This window comes from Pongo pygmaeus, chromosome 9 (genome assembly GCF_028885625.2).
Source record: "Pongo pygmaeus isolate AG05252 chromosome 9, NHGRI_mPonPyg2-v2.0_pri, whole genome shotgun sequence".
NCBI classification, from domain to species: domain Eukaryota; kingdom Metazoa; phylum Chordata; class Mammalia; order Primates; family Hominidae; genus Pongo; species Pongo pygmaeus.
In genome coordinates, this window is record NC_072382.2 from 90,730,128 (window position 1) to 90,743,659 (window position 13,532).

Sequence of the window (13,532 nt, forward strand, 5' to 3'; positions counted from 1 at the left end):
TGGCTTAAATTTTTATTTAAATTTTAGTTCAATATCATGTGTATGATACATACCATAAATACAGTAGTTGCAGGTGTAATTTTACTCTGTTCTTTCTGTTGGCTCTTTTCCATAGTACTTTGGAGGTGTTTGGTGATTTTGTGGCTCTGAGTTCTTCTCAGAATTTGGGAATTCTTTAAGGCTAAGTTGAAGGCTGATTCCTCCTGATCATTTCTCTTAGGCCCCAGGGAGCACTACAAACCTGGCACTGCTTTAAAATAAATATTTTAGCTTGAAGCATACTATACAAACAGTGAATGGAAATTTGTAGAGTTATGAATTATCTGGAACCCTTTTTTGCTGCTGTATGCTAAGCCATTACTTTCCATGGAGCAAGTTTATTTTGAATTTATCCTTAACCCTGAAGGATATTGTTTTTCTTCTTCTTTTTTTTTTTTTTTTTTTTTTTGTCACCCAGGCTGGAGTGCAGTGGCACGATCTCCATTCACTGCAAGCTTGCCTGCCGGGTTCAAGCGATTCTCCTGTCTCAGCCTCCTGAGTAGCTGGGATTACAAGCACGTAGGCCCAGCTAATTTTTGTATTTTTAGTAGAGATGGGGTTTCACCATGTTGGTCAGGCTGGTCTCAAACTCCTGACCCCGTGATCTGCCCACCTTGGGCTCCCAAAGTGCTGGGATTACAGGCGTAAGCCGCGGCGCTTGGCCAGGATATTGTTGTTCTTAGACCAGCTTTATACACAGTCTTCTGCTAGATTCCATTATGTGAACCAGCTTTAAACTAACTCCTGAATCCTTTTCATGGGGCCATAGGCTTTGATAGATCCATCTAAGGCAAAGCCAACTTTTGTGCTACCTCTGAGGATTCTTGCCTTCATTTTATTTTTTTGCTTCTGAATATTCCTTACAATTTTTTCCAATTTAATTATAAAATTAAAAAGACATATATTTGGTTCAGTGTTTTTCATTCTTTTCAGTGCATATGTTGTTCAGAGAATCTAGATACAGCCAGCTGTGGATTCCCCAATCATGTACTTTTTTTTTTAAGTAAATTTAATATTTACTTTGTTCCTAGGTAATTATCTAAGCATTATTATAATGACTGAGATTACCAAACAAAGTTACTTTTTATTTGGTGATTAAAATCTTTCTCCAAAATCGAAAGCTAGTCCTTACAAGTTCTCTCAAGAAATTCATGAGGTTAATTTACTTCTAACCTTCTGTGAAGCAGCTACATATTTAGGCTTTTATTTACACTAGCTTAGTATGTATGCCACTTACAAAAAATCAATTTCTAATTCTTCCTTCTATCAGTACACAGTTTACAGTATACAGTATTCCTTTTGGAAGAGTATCTTTTTACCTCCTCTGAGCTTTTCTTTCTATAGTACTCACTTATTTTATGATTGTTGTTTTTTGTTTGGTTGATTTTTAGTTATTGGTGGGGTTTTTTAGCTTTGTTTCCTTGAATAGATCTTACCATTTTGAGGACAGAATCTGTGATGTATTCATCTCATGAATTCTTCACAACTTCTAGCATAGTGTTGGGTATTTGATACTATCATCAAAATCCTGAAGGATTCATTCACCCTCTACTGACATAAAAGATAATATTCATTTTTTTGTGTTTGATTATAGTAACCAAACTTTAACTGATTTATTTTGATTATAATATTTTGTTTCTCTAGATTTTCAACACATCATTATTTGAACCACCTCCTCCAGGATATGAAAATGTTTCGGATATTGTACCACCTTTCAGTGCTTTCTCTCCTCAAGGAATGCCAGAGGTAAAAACACAGTGCAACAAATAAAAATGACAAAAAGAAGCCTTCCTTCTCTTCATATGTTCAGCCGATAATTAAAGGGTCATAAAGGGACTTTTGATGTAATCCAATTCATTTTAAGTAATGAGAATGTCTTAGTAAGAAGAAGGAATATTGATTATATTTTATTAATGGTATTTTTAAAGATACAATTTACTGCAATGAGATGCACAAATCCCAAATGCACATTTATTGATTTTTGACAAATGCCTACATCTGGGTGATCCAAATCCCATCAATGTACAGAATATTATATTACCTTCACTTCAGAAAGTTCCCTTATGCTTCTTCTTAATCAACTCTACATACCCCAGAGGATATCTTTCTTTGACATTTTTGTCACCATAAATTAGTTTTGCCTATTCTAATTTTTCATCTTTTTGTTCACTCTGTTTTCCTTTGTTGAAAAAAGATTCTTAATTTTGACATTGTCAAATTATTTTCCTTATGTTTTTGCACTTTGGGCCTTCTTTATTAATATTCTCCTTTATTATTTACAGCGATATAACTGCATGACTTATGTATACCAAAAATTAACAATACATTTTTATTTAAAAATAGTATTAATATTATCAGATTGAAGCTAAACATAAATGACCAAATAGTATATGATAGCAGAAAGTATAATGAATAAATTTAATCTAAAATAGCTAAAAAATATAAAATATACTTTAAAAATCTTAAATGAATGTGATCTATTGAAGAAGTTGAAGTGTGAAGTGTGAAATTGAAGAACACTGAATGTATTGAGCAGTGAAAAGATTATGTATACAAAAACAGGTTGGCCGGGTGCAGAGGCAGGCGGATCACCTGAGGTCAGGAGGCACAGTCTCGGCTCACTGCAAGCTCCACCTCCCGAGTTCTCGCCATTCTCCCGCCTCAGCCTCCCGAGTAGCTGGGACTACAGGGCCCTGCCACCACTCCTGGCTAATTTTTTTGTATTTTTAGTAGAGACGGGGTTTCACCCTGTTAGCCAGGATGGTTTCCATCTCCTGACCTCTTGATCCGCCCGCCTCGGCCTCCCAGAGTGCTGGGATCACAGGCGTGAGCCACCGCGCCTGGCCCGTGAAATGTTTTAAACACACATAGGGACATACATAGTTTTGAAAGAATTAACACTCCACTGGCTGGGTTACAGATGATCCAGTGAATTTATGCACTTCAGCCTCGGCGACAGAGCTAGACTCCGTCTCAAAAAACAAAACAAAACAAAAACTCACGATCAGTAATCTTTGAATTTACGTCTGAATCCTGTGGAATATGAAATATGGGATTCTGCTTTATGCTATTTAAAATTAGCAATTTGCCATGTTCATAAATATAGTCTATCTAGTGGTTCTCAAGCTTTAGTGTCTGTCACAATAATCTGGATGGCTTGTAAAACACAGATTCTAGTTTCCACTTCCTAAGTTTAATGGGGTGGAGCCTGGGAGTTTGTGTTTGTAACAAGCGTGATATTGTTTCTGAGGGTTCAAGGACCATCTTTGAGAATCACTGGTTTTGCCTCCCAATTCTATCTCTATAAATAAGAGTTAGGGAGATGGAAGCTTAAGGAAACAAAGAAAATTCTGGGCTAAGAGTGCAAGATTCTATTTATTCACAGTCATAGAACAATGGATGGTACAGTGTAAGTTGTACAAGGAGGTCTTTGTCTAAAAACAAAGCTCTTTTCTAACTAACAGTGACAACTTGCATTTGAGAAGTGCTAAGAGGGAATATCTGTCACACTTGTTTTCATTTTCAAAGTTTACTCTCATTTTTAAGCTAATATATTTTTCAGTTTTCTCTCCCTCACAGTTTGTTTTGTGAGGATTGCTGATATATCAAAAGACAGCCACATTTAGAGACATTTAAAGGTAGTCTCCTCAAAGTTAGTTATATTAAGGGTAAATTTCAAGTAGGATACTTACACTAAATAATTATTTTGCTGAAATCAAATTGGTTAATGACTTTGTAGACACAGTTAAAATAGAATGAGGATGCTCCAGAGAGGGCTAACAATGATAAATCAGACACATAGTGTTATAATTAATAGTACATTAATATTACATTGGTCTTAGGAAGAAATACAAGAGCTAAATGTAATCCTTTTACAGAGGCAAAGATTCAAATGTCAGTTTCCCAATTAGACTTTCCTCATTTTATTTAATATTACACCCACTTAAGCTCTAGTTCACCATTTGTATACTCTATTTAAATGCTTTTTAATTTTTTCTATACTACTTATCACCTTTTAATATAATGTATGCTTTGCTTAGTTATTAAATTTAATGCTCATTATTGTATTATCCCATCCACATTACAGGAAACCCCCAACTTAAGATGGCTACTTAAAATTTTTTGACTTTATGATGGTGCAATAGCCATACTCATTCAGTACACTTCTCAACTTATCATGAGGTTATGTCTGGATAAACCCACTATAAATTGAAAATATCCTAAGTCAAAAACACACTTTAGATGTATAATTATTTTCAACTTAGGTGAGTTTAATAAGACTTAATCCCATTGTGACTGAAGGAGAACCTGCAGTGTAAGTTCCTTCAAGGGCAGAGATTTGTTGTATTACATAGGGCACTGCCTAACACATAATAGATCTTCACCAATTTGTCAAATGAATCCTAGAATCAGCTTGGAAACAATTCTATTTTAATATCTGATATATATTTGTCATGTACATTCTATGAAAAATGTAGTCAAACAGGAAAACAATAACCAAAATAAAATGATAGGATATTGGAAATCATCTGGGACAGAGGTTTCAAACTAGGGTGTGTAAAGACTTTCCAAAGGCAAGCATGACATGGTTTTAAAGAGATCAGTTTCCAGATCATCAATTACCCTGTGCACTTTTTCATGGTGTTGAAAGCTAGCCTGTCGTGAGGTCCTGCTCTCTATTTACAAGCATTTTCATCTTATTTTATAAATGAAAAACATCTCCTACCCATTCTAAGTCAATATGAAGCATATATCTGTGTTGTAAAAATCTCTGGGGCTTCAAAAAAAGAGAGAATTAGAAATATTGTTTTCAATGTTAAGATAGTGAATGGTTCTTACAGCTGGGTAACAAATTCTTAGCAATTCAAATAGTTTACAATTGAGCAAAATTAAAGGTAAACCCAATTGAGTTTCCAGCTAATATCATTAAAAGACACTTGTATGATAGATCAATTTGTGATTTTCAGATTATAATTTGAAAGAAGTTTAAATAAGTTAGTGACAATTCTATAACAAATCTTTCATTCCTATCCAAGTTTTCTCAGAACTTACTGTAAAAACAAGAAATGTAAATTGAACTGTTTTTGCTGATCCCTGTCTCATTCTAGCAATAATTTGTTCACCCACTGAACAAATGTGTTAAGATAACGCTTCACTGTCCCACTCATTGCATTAAAAGATATATTTCTAATCAAATTTTATGGTTATGCATTATTTATAAGAATTGCAATGATGTTGTTAGACTTAATTTGATACTGCTAGTAATTATAATTATAACTTAATCTATCTTTTTTTTTTTTTTGAGACCAAGTCTTAGTCTGTCGCCCAGGCTAGAATGCAGTGGTATGATCTTGGCTCACTGCAACCTCCACCTCCCATGTTCAAGCAATTCTCGTGCCTCAGCCCCCGAGTAGCTGGGATTACAGGCGGGTGCCACCACGCCCAGCTGATTTTTGTGTTCTTAGTAGAGATGGGTTTTCACTATGTTGGCCAGGCTGGTCTTGAACTCCCAACCTCAAGTGATCTGCCCACCACAGTCTCCCAAAGTGCTGGGATTACAGGCATGAGCCACCATGCCTGGCCTATAATTATAACTTACTCTTGAAGCTGTTTCTTAACACAATCTGTCACAAAAATAATTTTTTTAAAAAAATTGACATATAGATATACTGATTCAAAGAAATTTGACAGTGATTAATAAAAAACTTTCAAGCATACCCATATTTAAGGTAATAGATTCTGAATTGAAATTTAGAATGCTAGTTGATAATTGTGGAGTGTTCTCTTGGGATCAACATCTGTGAAAAGCAGAGCTGGATTAGGCAGAGGGAGAAGTCACCCTGCAATGCCAGCTGAAGGATAGACTTGGCTAAGCCTATAAGGAGGTCTGGAATAGTTTCTCAGAATTGTCCTACGTTAGACTGAGATGTCCAGGTCTCTGTACCCTTACATCAAACAGTCACTGAATGTGTGGCATTCTAGGAAGGGACATGACCTTGAGCAAGGGGACTGTCTACAGCTGAAGCAATCCTTGAAGGGGCTGACAGATGAAGATGGTCTGCAGAAAGCCTTCCCTGCAGCTGGAGCAAAAAGTCCTTCATTGACCATGAATCTGGGCAGCCCATCTGGTGCCCAGCACAAATATATTTTACTTTAGAGTAAAATTCTGTGGGGGAAGATGGACAATATACAAGTTCAAGAAAAAAAAGAGATGACAAAATTTTGACTGTAAAGAAGAGCATGTTCATGTAATTTTTAAAATTGATGATGTTGAATAGTAAATAAATAGTGTTTAAATTCCTTTGGATCAATATAAAAGTTGTGTACAATTTCTTCTAAAAATGTTAATATTTATAGTAAGCTAGATGTTGCATGCTTTGCAGCTACTTAAAAGGTATGATAAAAAATTTTAAATTTTAGATGAAGGGGTACGTTGTCAAAATTAATTTAGGGAATAGGTGAGCCAAAAATGTTGGAAGATCACTGATTTAATCTAGCAGATCATTGAGCCAATGAGAATATCGAGACTCAAATATGTTATAAGATTTGCACATAATCACATTAATGATTGAAATCAGACCTGTAAAGCAGTGATGTTACCTGTGCATTTTTCTTTACTTGGTAGTTGTTAAGAACCATTAAGCTACTCCCTGTGAACACACACTGAAGAGAGAAAAGGTCTCATTAAGGGATTCTTAGCCTAGGGTATCTGGACCCCTTCAAGTTGCATGCAGCAATGTGTATAGGTATATGCTTTTCTGTGGGGGGGCGGCTTCTGTAGCTTCAGCTTCATAGCCACTAAATATGGGACAAATACAAACAAATATTACTTAATTCATGTGCTTCTACCCCATCTAATCCATTCTCAATTTAAATTCATTTTTCCCTTGAATCTCTTCTTCGGAGCTCATGCATTTCTGACCCTCCTGTGTGCTCTGAGCTCTTCCCTCTTTCAAAAATGTCCAACCGTCCCCATGCAGAAAAATCTCCTTGTTTTATATCTGACTTATATTAAGTCATTCCTGATCTCAACAGGGTGATCTAGTGTATGTTAACTATGCACGAACTGAAGACTTCTTTAAATTGGAACGGGACATGAAAATCAATTGCTCTGGGAAAATTGTAATTGCCAGATATGGGAAAGTTTTCAGAGGAAATAAGGTAAGGTAAAAATCATCTCTTTTTTTTCTCTCCCCCAATATAAAAAGTTTTAGTGGGTTTTACATGTGTAGAATCATTTTCTTAAAACTTTATGAATACCATGATTTTCTTGTATTCTGTGATGTGCCCACCTTACAGAAAGGACACATTTACTAGGTTATATCCTGGGGTTAAATTTGGTCATTGGAATTTGGCCAGTGTAGATGATTAGAGTGAACAGAACAAATTTTTCTGTGCTTACGGGTTATGCCTGTGGCCTACAAAGAAGCATGCACTGGGTTTATTATTAACTTTCAGTATCTTTGTTTTAAACATTTTCTACAAAAATGTTTACTAAATTGTAGTATGAATTGTTATAAATAATGAGGGAAAACAATTTACACATAGCAAATTTAAAAATTACTCTCATTTAATTTGTTAATAAATATATTTTTCTCTTTAGTGGGAAATTAAATTTTAAAAAATTCCCTTTCGACTGTAGAACAAATAGGAATTTGGCCTGTAGGGTCTACTTGCTTATTATGTTTCTAAGCTAGTGGAAGGAAATAGCAAATACTCACTACCATTAATAAGAACATTTCCAAATCTGATGCTCTGAGGATTTTTGGAGCTTATAGTAGCAAAAAGAAAAGGGAAATTCTCTCTGAGATGTCCTTCGTTGTAGGCCTAATGACAAAAGGTTGAAGATAAAGTTCTACTACTCATTTAAGTGTAATTTTGAAAATTGATATTACCGAATCTGGAACAACCAATTTAAAATAAGGAAAGAAAGACACTGTGTTTTCTAGGTTAAAAATGCCCAGCTGGCAGGGGCCAAAGGAGTCATTCTCTACTCAGACCCTGCTGACTACTTTGCTCCTGGGGTGAAGTCTTATCCAGATGGTTGGAATCTTCCTGGAGGTGGTGTCCAGCGTGGAAATATCCTAAATCTGAATGGTGCAGGAGACCCTCTCACACCAGGTTACCCAGCAAATGGTGAGTGATCAGTCCTTGAATATCATAGGAAACTTAACATTTGAAAGAGACTTTATTAAAGAATTTCCTTTGGCACAATGGACTAAGCATGTCTTTTTTTATTCTCCTTGCATTTAAGAATGAAAGAATTTTGAACTCTAAAATGATTGGTTCAGGCCCCTTACCCCCTTATTTTGAAACTTGGGCTTGGTGGGCTTTCAAATTCAGACTTTTTCAGCTATTTAAAAAACATTATGGTGTTACACATATACCATAACTTGCATAACAGTGACATAGGGGGCTGGGACAGAATATAGGGAAAAAGCATATAAATATGTTTGCTGCAGAGTGTATGAATACTTATGCTAAGTAGTAAGTGGGGGGCGGGGAATAAGGAATATAAACAGACTTATGTCTACTCAAGTCAAATTTTGCTTTCAAATGAGTTCAGGTCAGATCAGGTTTTGCTGTTAAATAAATTCCCCCCAGATTTACAGATTTCACAGTGTGGGTAAGGGACAGGAGAGCAGAAGTTCCATAAACTTTTTAAATGGCCAATTTAGGATATAGAGCCCAGGAAATGCATATTGCTTCATTGCTGTAAGATAACAGAGATAACTTTCAAAGAGTGTTTCCTAAATGCCAGCATTTTACTTGCATTAACAACCCTGAAGCTAGGGGATGTTATTATCTCTTATTTGACAGGGAGGAAAGTGAGACTGGAAGTCAGCCCAAGATCACCCCTCCTCTGAATGAGCAGCTGGATTCAAATTCAGGCAGTCTGGCTCACAGAATCCACATACTAGCCTTACGCTGAAAGGCTCCCCTGTAAAACATTAACAAAGGGAGCTAATTTATTTTGAATGTGCTCAACTATTTGATGATGTTTACAAAAATCTGTGATCATTAAGTTTGTGTGGTTTAAAGCTAACTAAATTTTTAAAACTTGTATAAAATACTTTGCCAAGTTATCTATGACATTTATGTCTTCATCTGGTTTTACTCTTAAATTGTAGACTCCTGTAAAGATTATGTATTTTTTTTTTTGGCTTTGTAAATCTTCTTAGAACATAATACATTGTCAGAATTATTTTTTCTTTTTTAAAAAATGATACATATTACTCTATGGTAAAATTATATAAATCTACCTGAACTTTATTTGCTCCACCTTTTTATTTCCAAGTTTTAAAAAATGCAGCTTAGCCTAAGCTTTATTAGTTATGCAAAGTCAAAATAACGAAAATAAAATGAGATTAACTGGAATGTTTCTGTTGATTTTCTTCAAATTTGAATGATGGTATTTTAGGGGGGAAATTATGTTATTTCTATGGGGCTAATGTTTATTGAATTATTTTTTGTGCCCTATACATTTTTATTTTCCTTCTAATTTTACTTTTTATTATAGCATAATTCTAACATATACGAAAGTAGAGACAGTTATCAACATGTTGTCCATCTTGTTTTATTTGTTTATCGCTCCAAATTTTTTGCTATTATTCTAGAGAATTTGAAAACAAATCCCACACAACATATCATTATGTCATTTTACCCATAAAAACAAGGATTTGCAGTTACCTAAGTTTCTTATTAGATTGTTTTAAAAAGAGAAAAAAATGGAAAAACAGCTCTAATTTTTCTTAAATCTGAAGAAATGATAGGATGTGTGTGCTTATTTTGAGGTAGAGATTACATGCAATAAAATACATAGATTTCAAGATTTCAGTTCAATAAATTTTGCAAATCGCATGTGTTTATGTCACTTAAAATAGAATATAAGGGCATTTCCATCACTCTGGAAAGTTCTTTTGTACCCCTTTCTGGTCAATTTTCTCTGTGTCCCCTAGAAGCAATCACTTTCTAATATCTAGCATCGTGTATTCGTTTGCCTGGGTTTGAACTTCAAGTAAATGGAATCAAACAGTAGATTTTTTTTTTAAAGCCTTGCTTATTTCAATGTAGGAATTAGAGATTTTCCATCATATTGTATGTATTAGTTTTTTTCTTTCGATGATTGAGTAGCATTCCATTGTGGGATTATACTATGGATTGTTTATTCATTCTTCTGTTGTCAGAAACCCGGACTTTGTCTAATATTTGGCTAATATAAATGTGGTTGTTATGAACAATTTTATACACATCTTCTTGTGGGCATGTGCTCGTCTTTCTAGAGTACCCAGGAGTGGAATTGCTGTGCCATAATGCACATTTCTGCTTGACATTGCTTTTCAAAAGAGTTACCTTAAGTGATTGTATAATTTTAGACTAGATTCTCACAAGCAACGTAGGAGGATTCCAGTTGCTCCGCATTCTCGCTAACATTTGAATTGTTAATCTGTTTTACTTTAACAATTCTAGCAAATGTGAAATTAGAATGTATTTAATGTGATTTATAGAGAACCGTTTGAATGAAACTGGGTTTTTACTGGAAATATGGCAATTTTATTTTTTTCAGAATATGCTTATAGGCGTGGAATTGCAGAGGCTGTTGGTCTTCCAAGTATTCCTGTTCATCCAATTGGATACTATGATGCACAGAAGCTCCTAGAGTAAGTTTGTAAGAAACAATGGATGGCTATTTTGGTAATTTTCATTATTGACAGTTTTCAAATGTTAGGCTTTTATCTCCATTTTTTAGTACTTAAATTTTACAACATGGATGCTGCTTGTAATTTTATCACTATAAAACAGAAGAGTGGTTCTGTTCTGGAATTTAGGATATACATGAGTATCTGGTGTATGACAGCCATGAAAATGAGCCTTTCAGATATTTAACTGCAGGCAGCCTAATTGATCAATTGCTCCAGACACTGTGCTTTGAAACCCCACTATATTTGTGTCAAGACTATGCTTCCTGTAGGTGTTCTCGGGCAATGACTCAGTGTGTCAAGGATACTACTACAGGCCTGTTTCTGGAAGGCACTGGATTCCTCTGATGCAAAACTTTGGCCCAAGGACTCCCTGATAGCCTGGCTTAAATAGATGCTGCACCCAACACTCCTCTTTCTTTTCCTCCTCCCTTTTTCCTTTATTCGATATTAGACCTACCTTGCAGTCTAAGGACTTTCTCAGGGTTTCTCAGCTCTCTCCTCATTTTCCACACACACTTTTCCCTAGTAAATCTCTTACTCGTGTATTCCTCTTACTGTCTACGTCTGGGAGGACCCAGAATAACATGCTATGAGAGCAACTTCCATTTTGTGTTTATCTCTATTCTTCTTCCCCTTCTGCTTTCATTATTGAAACTTTCTGCTTTCATTATTGAAACTTTCCCAGATTTGTTCTGCTTAACCTGGCATTGGAACTGTTTCCTCTTCCCTGTGCTGCTTTCTCCCGTCGCCATGTCCTTTTTTTTTTTTGAGACAGAGTCTCACTCTGTTGCCCAGGCTGGAGTGCAATGGTGCAATCTCGGCTCACTGCAACCCCCGCCTCCTGGGTTCAAGTGATTCTCCTGCCTCAGCCTCCTGAGTAGCTGGGATTGCAGGTGCCCACCACCATGCCCAGCTGATTTTTGTATTTTTAGTAGAGATGGGGTTTCACCATGCTGATCAGGCTGGTCTCAAACTCCAGACCTCAGGTGATCCACCCGCCTTGGCCTCCCAAAATGCTAGGATTACAGGCATGAGTCACCGTGCCCAGCCACCATTATTCTTTAGAGGTGAGAGAACACTGGCTTTTCTAAAAGTGAAATTGATAGAGACCAAAGCGTCTGGCCAGGTAGTCCCTTTTCTTCTTTAAGTTCAAGCCTTTCTTAATCATTTTATTCCAGTATCTATGAGGAAGCACTTTTTGACCAAGGGCAAGGCACTCATTTTTAGAGGTGAGGAGGCTGACATCTGGGGAGTAGGACCATCTGTTCAATTTAAGGGCAGATTAAGAAAGTACCCAAGTCTTTCTTCCTTGGGGCTATAAGATTTACTGCATTGGTTAAGATTCGGGACCAGGCACAACTTTTGATAGCACCATAGACTATGCATTTGCCTAAAAATATGTATAAATAAAGAATAAGTATTCATGATATTTAAAAGATAAAAGTGATTTTACCATTACTTGTAATAGTGGAAAACTATAGACAACACAAATCTTCAACAATTTATATGTACTCAAATAATACATTAATGACTATGATAGTAAATGAAGCGATTAAAAGATATTATATGTTGTACCAGAATAATTAATAATATAGAAAAATGCTTATGATATACTATTAAGTGAAGAAAAGCAAATTTCAAAACTATATATATATAGTATTATCTCAGTTACATAAAAAATTAAAACATGGGGCTGGGCACGGTGGCTCACGCTTGTAATCCCAGCACTTTGGGAGGCCGAGGCGAGCAGATCATGAGGTCAAGAGATGGAGACCATCCTGGCCAACATGGTGAGTGAAACACCGTCAGTACTAAAAATACAAAAATTAGCTGGGCATGGTGGTGCGTGCCTGTAGTCCCATCTACTAGGGAGGCTGAGGCAGGAGAATCACTTGAACCCAGGAGGCAGAGGTTGCAGTGAGCCGAGATCACACCACCGCTCTCCAACCTGGGCAACAGAGTGAGACTCCGTCTCAAAAAAAAAAAAAAAAAAAAAAAATTTAAAACATGAACCTGTATTATCTTTGTAATTAGAAAAGAGGGATGATGCATAATATCATGGAATTACATGTGAGATTTATTTAGACGTCTACGATTTGGTCTGGTTTACTAGGTCAATATCAGCTGTGCTCTGATTGTGTAATGGAATTATCTGATTGATTGAAAAATAACAAACGCAATTCATCTGACATTACTGTGTCAGCCTCTGTAAGCCATTTTACAGATACAATCACTGTTAACAACATAACTTTCATGGAAAAGTGCATTTTACATTCAAAATTTCATAATTAAAAATAGACACTTTCTATTCACCCATACTTTGTAAGCCATAATGAAACAGTCCATATAAATGGGATTTAGTTTTAAAAAATTGTTTAAAAGAACAAATGGTTTGTTTATGAATTTCACTGTGAAAATTTACTCTCTTGGCACAGGTACCTTGGGAGTACTCAAGGTACTCAATTCTCAGGTTCTCTCAAGTGGTTAGCAGTTTAGCGTTGTGCACTAACTAGAAAAGACAGTGTTTTACAAATGGAATATATCATGAAATAAGTTTATTAATAAATGTGTGAGTAAATGAGGAGAGATATAAAGTCATATAATGGTCATATAATGGCCCAAGAATGCTGAGAACTTAAATAAAAAGTTTATGAAATGTGAGTGATGGTAAAAACTTCAGTGTTGACTTGAGTGGGAGGGAAAGGGGACACCATATATATTGTTTCCTGTTTTCTTTACATGTATACTGAACACAGTGTGATTATGTGGTTTTAATTTGCCTTCTACAGT

The 13,532-nt window shown here is 35.6% G+C and overlaps 1 protein-coding gene across 5 annotated transcripts in view; it reads left to right on the plus strand.

The window, feature by feature from the left end:
- FOLH1 (folate hydrolase 1) overlaps nucleotides 1-13,532 on the plus strand; it is a 64,916-nt gene that overhangs the window by 16,092 nt on the left and 35,292 nt on the right. For all 5 annotated transcript variants that reach the window (XM_054438940.2, XM_054438941.2, XM_054438942.2 and 2 more), the window contains 4 exons: nucleotides 1,684-1,785; nucleotides 7,075-7,200; nucleotides 7,989-8,175; nucleotides 10,607-10,700. In XM_054438940.2, the coding sequence (XP_054294915.2) occupies nucleotides 1,684-1,785; nucleotides 7,075-7,200; nucleotides 7,989-8,175; nucleotides 10,607-10,700 (509 nt within the window). The remainder of the gene's footprint in view (nucleotides 1-1,683; nucleotides 1,786-7,074; nucleotides 7,201-7,988; nucleotides 8,176-10,606; nucleotides 10,701-13,532) is intronic.